Below are 7,500 nucleotides of genomic sequence, written 5' to 3' on the forward strand. Positions count from 1 at the left end.
ATCGAGACCGGAGAGAGAGATTAGATCGGAGATTAGATTATAAGTCAGCTTGTTACGCTGCAACTTGTGTAACGCAATCAAGTGACGTATACATATATATACACATATATAGGAATAATGCACAGTTTTGACGATCAGGAATTTAAAAATTGTAGGAATCTTATTTTAAACTTATTTCACAACGCGATCCTCATATTTGATAAAAGAACACTTCGTGTTAGTATAACATATATTTTTTTTTATGCAGAACTAAAAGCTGTTTCTTCACGCAACAACGACACTTCATATTGATCTAATAGTCGAATATTTGACACGTTCGTATAAAAACATGAAAGTCAATTATTAATATAATTGACTATATCCTTGTATATTTGATAAAAGAAATTTTCGTGTGATTATAACTCGTTTTTTAATGTCAGAACTAAAACTATCTTTTTCATGAACAATAAAAATTCATATTGATGATAATAGAGTCTTAAATAAATATTTGATACATTCGTATAAAAATGTAAAAAATTGTTAATCTGACTGTCCTTATAGTTTTGACAAAAGAATATTTTGTTATAATTTTATTTTTATGTCGGAACTATTTTTTTCATGAACAATAACAATTTATATTAGTCTAATAATATCGCATACGTGACGTATTTATATAGAAATATAAAAGTCTCTGTCAAAATTGCGTTTCTCTCTCTGCTAACAAGTTTGTGTGTCCTGAATGGAGAAGGTACACTGTAAATCGCGATGTGTTTACTAGGATCGACAAATTAATATCGCGCACAAAAACATTATCATATCACAGATAACATTATGTATTCGCAAGCATTATTTAACTGCAAGTTGATAAGAGAAATTTGGACAATAAGATAAATATTGCTTTATATACATATTTCGATAGATACTTATTCGCAAGCATTATGTAACTGCAAGTTGATAAAATCTGAACAATAAGATAAATATTGCTTTATACATATTTCGATAGATACGCATATAATTAATAAACGAATAATTCGATTTTAATATATCGGTTTTTTGTGGGATTTTAATTTAAGATCGCGCGATAAGTGGAGAGGTATTATATCATTATTAAAGAGAGAGCGAGAGAGAGAGAGAGAGAGAGAGAACGAGCGATAGACGCCAGAGTGTCATCGCGACCTAGAGAGATCTGTTGTGATCTATGGAGAGGTATCATAATACTCATGCTGTAAAAAAAAGCGATTAAATTGTTTGAACTTTAGATTTCTTTTGTTTTTCCCTCAATCGCGGATTTTGTAGCATCATCTTATTTTCTGTTTAGATAGAAAAATATTAACGAGCGGTATCTCACGCGAACGTATTGAAAACACAATACAGAAGCGATATCAAAAGTGATATCACGTGAACGACTGTATTTTTAATACGTTCACGTGATATCGCTTCTGTTTATTAGTATATATTTAGAGCGTAAAAAATATATTTACGCACTCATTTTCCAGAGATAACTTTATATGAAAAATATATAAAAGCATATTTTTTTTCTCTCCTTCGTACTTTATTATATATTATGCATTGAGAAGATGGTACGTCCTATTTTAATATTATCACAAAGACATAAAGAACGAAAAAATGAAAGGGGAATCTTATTGTAAAGAAAGAAGCAGCTTTTTTGTGGTTTTAATACTGATTTTATTGGCATATCATACAGAAATAAATTTAGTGCAAAAGCGGGTTAAGGATTTTTTAATCCTCGACGTGAGTAAAACTTGTTACCAACGCTCTTCGAGTGTATTATCATACGTTTGTATTGTACGTATCGTTTAATCGAGTGAGAACGATTGCGATTGTAGAAATGACTGATCGAACGATAGCGCGGCATCGAACACGACGAAAAAATATTACCCTATAGACCTAACAATTTCAGCAGCTCCTTAAGCGTTATAGTGTTCAGGTAATCGTTGAGCATCTCTGTGGCGACTTGATTAATATTGTCCACAATTACCTTTTGGTTCTCTTTGATCAGTTTAGGCATCACTTCGGAGATCGTCTTGCTCAATATGTCGGATATACCTTCGTCATTGTAGAGACCCGTTGCGTGAAACTGCGAGCGAGAGAAAAGAAAATTTCGTTGGAAATTCGGCAAAATGAAAATAATCAATAACAGAAAATTAATTAATTCCGCACAATCGAATTGATTGAAAAATGAGAGACGTTATGACTTGAATCTAGTTTTTCTACCTCTATTCAGCTTCTATTCGAGTCGTTGCATATTTATTGTGATTTTTCCAATTAAAATAAATAATTTGTCAAGATGAAGAAAATTAAATCAATTTTCATGGAAATATCAATGATTAAATTAACTGACTTTGCAGTCGTAGTCAATTTATTTCTTTATTCTACGTAATCTTTTAACTATTCACGTTGTTACTTTAATATATGTATATTGTTTGACATATAAATGCACATGCTTATAATTAAGCAAGAAATTTCTAGGAGTTCAGTAAAATATTTTTTAGCTAAGTGAATTGGAGATTTTTCGAGTCTTTTCCATAATGGCTGTTTGTAAAAGATCGATATCTCTGCCAGCGGCAGCGGCGACTGGGTCGCCTTTTTATATATGCAAATTGAAGAGCAAGAAACGACGTGGCAGTGTTAACTCAATATCGTACAAGTGGCAGTTTTCTCGTATAATTACTAATTTAACCAAGAAATTAATTTTCCTACTAATTAACGCGATGCAAATTTAATAAACTATTTTTTATGTTATTGAAAAAGTAAATATGCGTGACGTTGTGAAAAAAAACTTGTAATAGAAGCTCATATTGATATGAGAAGAATAGATGTTAGTACGAGAAAATTTTATATCTGAGGTATATGTAAAGTTGAAAGGAAATTGTGTTGGAAATTCGGAAAAATGAAAATAATTATAGTAACAGAAAATTAATTAGGATTACATTCCGTACAATCGAATAATATCTGATTGAGAAATGAGAGATGTTATACATAATTTGAATCAGCTTCTATTAAATATTTTTTATCGTTTTCATTTTTGATTTTTCATATTTAATTAAACTTTCTTTACATTTTGAAAAATATACAACGCGTCCCAAAAATCGCAAATACTTCAGCATGAAGGTTCTCGAAAAATAATAAAAAAAAGCATTCGTCACATTTTTTCGTATCGAGCAGTAGTTTCTGAGGTACAAATTTCAAAATTGACCACTTACGGTCAAACGGCCGTCTATCGCAAATCGCGCATCAATACAAACGTCACAAATTTTACAATTTTGTTGAAAATATATTATTACCATGTTACTAATTTAGTAATTTGTAGAACTAATTTGTATATTTATAAAAAAATATGAATAAGATTTGAGAAGTTGCAATCAAGCAATAGGGATCAAGTTTCCTTTGAAATAGTACGGATGAATAGAAAATTTAACTGATCAGAATTATTGTCGTGAAATAATGACTCGAATGTATGTCACTTGATTGCAACTTGATTGTCACTATTCTTATTCATATCACAGTCAAACCTCATTCATATACTTTTCACTGAACATTGTCATACACAAATTAGCTATTAAAAAATGCTTGACAATTTTTTAACTGTAATTAATTCGACTGTTTTTAACATTTATATATTAAAATTTATTGCTCGGAATGAAAAGAATGACGAATACTTTTTTTATCACTTGTTTTTTCGAGAACTTTTTTGCTATAGTATTTTGATTCGCGAATTTCGGAATACCTTATATATAAGAATCAATGAAAGAATCTGTAAGCTTAATTACTTACATTTAATGCTCTCAAGGAAATCTTCGTTGACATTTGCTTAACTTGAACATGTGAATTCTTCAAATTGCAACTCATGTCAACCTGAATGTTTAAGTCATGCAAGGCTGCACTGAAAATTAAATATATATTTAATTATAAGATTCGTTTTTTGGACACACGCTGTCAGCGCAGTTCAGCTATTGCGTCATTCTATTTCTTATTCATTAGACGTAAAACAATAGAATGCAATTGCAATAGCGCTGATAGCACGCTCGCCGAGCGCGCCTTTTTTAGCTTTAAAATTTTTTCTGAGAATTGTCAAATGTTTATTTAAAAAACTTTTTTTAAATTTTTGAGAAAAGAATGTGCGTTGTAATTTTTTTGAAGACAGGAGCTTAATTAGAAAAAAATTTGGAGCGTTTGCCAATAAAATAATTAATCATTTTAATAATTGCAATAGTAAACCTTGACATGTCTCCGACTAATTTACGTTACATATATTAATAATCATTACTGTGGAACTTGTCATGACTGCACACACTTCCGTATAAATTATTACGTACAATTTCCATCGTGGGAGAATTTTGAAGGAGAGTACAATTAAAATATACCTAATTTATGATTGACTACACAAGATTGTGACAACTAAAGACTTGATAACATAAAGGCTGCGATAACTAGAGACTTGCGAAATATCGTTACATTGAAGACGGCCTCCTAATGTAGGCCGAAACGTTCGTAAATGTGTCAAATTTTTTAATATCTGTTATAATTTTGTGAGCACTAAGATCTAGCTTGGCTCATAACTCTTTATTTTATCGTCTGAGCCTTTGACCTTCTGATTTTTAATTACTTTAAATCTTAAATAAGCGCCGCCGCGCAAACGGATCTCCTTTCCTGATTTTGCGCGCGTTGAAAAGATCCGTTCAAATATAAGCTTATCGTTGAATTTAACGGCGGAATGATGAATTATTTAAATCTCCGGGAGAAAAAAAGGCCCTGTTTAAATTCCCAGTCAAAGCAATCTCGATTGAGCTTACCGCGTACCGCTAACGGGCGAGCCTGACCACCGTAAGAAGGCTGTGAACGCACGAGATCGCGCGCGATCGCGTGCCTCGCCGCGAGGCATATATAAATTCAGTCACGATTTAATAACGCGCTTTGTCGCAGTCGGCGTTGCCTGATAAAGTCGCGAAAGCGCCTGAATGAAAAACGGCCAACTCATTGTCAGTCATCCCCAGCGGAGCTCTCGTTTTTTTTTTCACGTGCATATTTCAAGCATTGTAGTTAAATATAGATGAAGCACGCGGAGTGGAAAAAAAGCGTACGTTCTTCACGAGGATAGGCCGAAGCGATCTTTCTCTTGCTATAATATATAATTATTATGTAACGATAAACATATGATTTTGTATTTTAATCACGATACGGTAAAGATAAGCGGTAGTGTATTATTATAATAATTGAAATTAATGCACTTGCGTTGAAAGCTTATTACATAGATTTAATTCCTTCCGTCTCTTACTGGCGAATTAATAAAACATAAAAATTGGCAGCGAGGTCCCTTTCGCGTATGGATATTGCAAGAAACGCGAACTCGTCGAAGTACAATAATTAGATTTCTCTCGAAAAAAGATTTAGAAGAATACTTACTCCATTCCTCCAGTTCCATAAATTCCGAAGTCGAGAACCTTGCCATTCATGGTATAATTAAGATTCGCGGTGATTGTCGGCCAAGTCAGGTTTGCGTGGAGCTTCAAACCAAATATTTTGAAGTCAGCGCTGTTGATCGTGTAGTTGGATATGCCAGTCACATTGATTTTCGTGAAAAGCCCGTCAAACCTGAGATGTACGATGAAAAAAATAAAAAAATTGCGTCATTAAACTTTGTTCCTAATGACGAGATATCATTTTTTCTTTTTTTTAACACGTGTTGACTGTCGTGTCATACATAACGCGTGATACACATTAAATTAAGTCGCCCGGCCGTACTGTATTATTAAAACATCTCTGTTTAAGTGTAAACATGTAATCTACCGCGATAATATATGACAACAATTGGGAATTAAGGACTTAAGAGATATCGATTAACAGCTTATAATCGTGACATTCTTTATCAGCCTGAATCTAGGTGAATTATATTGATTTAACGCGTTTGTAATCAACGTGCGTTCACTTCAAGTACCAAACTGACACGCACTCTATGTTACCCGCAGGAATAGATTCGTTAAGTTTGAGAGGCAGCCTGTCCTTGATGAACGGATCGAGGACCGGAAATCCCTCCCCTCCATTTCGCAGCAAGGTCCTTAACTTCTCGAGGGCTTCTTCTAACTTTGTTCTTTTCTGCGCGAAGGGCTCTACAACTGAACGTACGTATGCGTCATATGTATAATCAGCGTTAAAACGTATATAAAAATGTTGACGACACACTGAATATTCAATATTGAGTAACAACGATTGCTGATGCGACAGTATTTCCGATGGAATATTATCGTCGGCAAGAGAACTTACGTAACTAAGAAAAAAAAAAGAAACGCGAAGTACGGAGCGAAGTACGCGCTCTGCAGAACCGCGGAAATTGATATCGATGAGGAATAGACCGCGCGAAAATAAACCCCATTCATAAATAGACTTATTCAGTTATATAATGTCTGAAATCTCTCTTATCAAAAATTCCTCCCCAGAAGGAGGTGTCCAAAACGGACGGCTGAAAAATAGAATGTTTAAAAATAGGCGACTTAAAAGTAGACCCGGTTCAAAAATAGACCGGGATATAGGGATGTGATATAATTGCAGGAGACAGCAATATATTTCTGGCGAGGCACGTCTATTGGGTGTACATCCTCCTCGACAGAGAGAGAGAGAGAGAGAGAGAGAGAGAGAGATTAGAGGGAAAGAAGTATAGGTATCTACTTACAATTATCGTCTGTCTCAATCGCCCAGGCATGGCAACAGATCAGGATAAGCCCGAACGCTAGGAGGTTCATTTTTCTGCGCAAAGTAGAAAACACAGTCAATTTAGCCGAGCTCGCCGAAGACGAAGGGAAAGGACGGGAGTGGTGGAGGGAGGGAGGGAGGACGAGTCGGGGCGGAAGGACTATTATTTTTCCGTAAAGCCAACGAATTTGCCACTATCCGGAAAAACGGTGAGCCGTTCGCGGCGAATTAACGACGTGGAAAAAACGTACCTGGGTGTTCCTCGGAAAGGGGGGAGGGGCGGGCGGGCGAGAGGTAGATCTTTCCTGGCAGATATGCACTCCGGCCGGTGTGGTGCGTCGAAGCGAGCGGCGGGTCGACACCGTGGAGTTACTTGATGCCCGGTGTCGCGCGGTTCGGCATTATATATAGGTATTGCTCTCCCGGCGTTCGGCAAGGTATACCAACGTCGGGCGATAATTACGCACGAATCGTTTGTAAGTTAAGTCGTTTGTAAGTGTCGCGCGCAATTGTGCAATTGTCCTTGCGCTTTGCGGACGTCCGTCGTGTACATGTCGCGTTATACGATAAGAGAGACGAGTAGACGAGCGATTCCGTAATTGAAAAACATACCGCGCGAGCGGCACGGGCCTCTTATTTAATATATATGTAGGTCGTCGGCATCGGATACGCGCGCGGGATCTTCTAATCGTACATACGATATCGCGTCAGCGCGTTCATTTCGATCTATCGCGGCCGATTGTGAAACACGAAAAACTATAGCGAGCCGAATTGAGGCCGAACGCGCGCCCGCACGCCACGTGCGCTTTTCCA

At 35.7% G+C, this 7,500-nt stretch overlaps 1 protein-coding gene across 1 annotated transcript; it reads right to left on the minus strand.

Annotated features, from left to right (window-relative positions):
• Positions 1–1,641: 1,641 nt before the first annotated feature.
• Positions 1,642–7,085, minus strand: LOC105456760. The gene is made up of 6 exons (XM_011701044.1): positions 6,939–7,085; positions 6,668–6,741; positions 5,951–6,113; positions 5,404–5,592; positions 3,775–3,883; positions 1,642–2,077 (listed from the first exon to the last, which is right to left on the minus strand). Exons 2-6 carry the CDS (start codon positions 6,735–6,737, stop codon positions 1,880–1,882), a joined length of 729 nt encoding a protein of 242 aa, XP_011699346.1. The 5' UTR covers positions 6,738–6,741; positions 6,939–7,085; the 3' UTR covers positions 1,642–1,879.
• Positions 7,086–7,500: the final 415 nt, after the last annotated feature.

This window comes from Wasmannia auropunctata, unplaced genomic scaffold (genome assembly GCF_000956235.1).
Source record: "Wasmannia auropunctata unplaced genomic scaffold, wasmannia.A_1.0 LD335556.1, whole genome shotgun sequence".
NCBI lineage: Eukaryota > Metazoa > Arthropoda > Insecta > Hymenoptera > Formicidae > Wasmannia > Wasmannia auropunctata.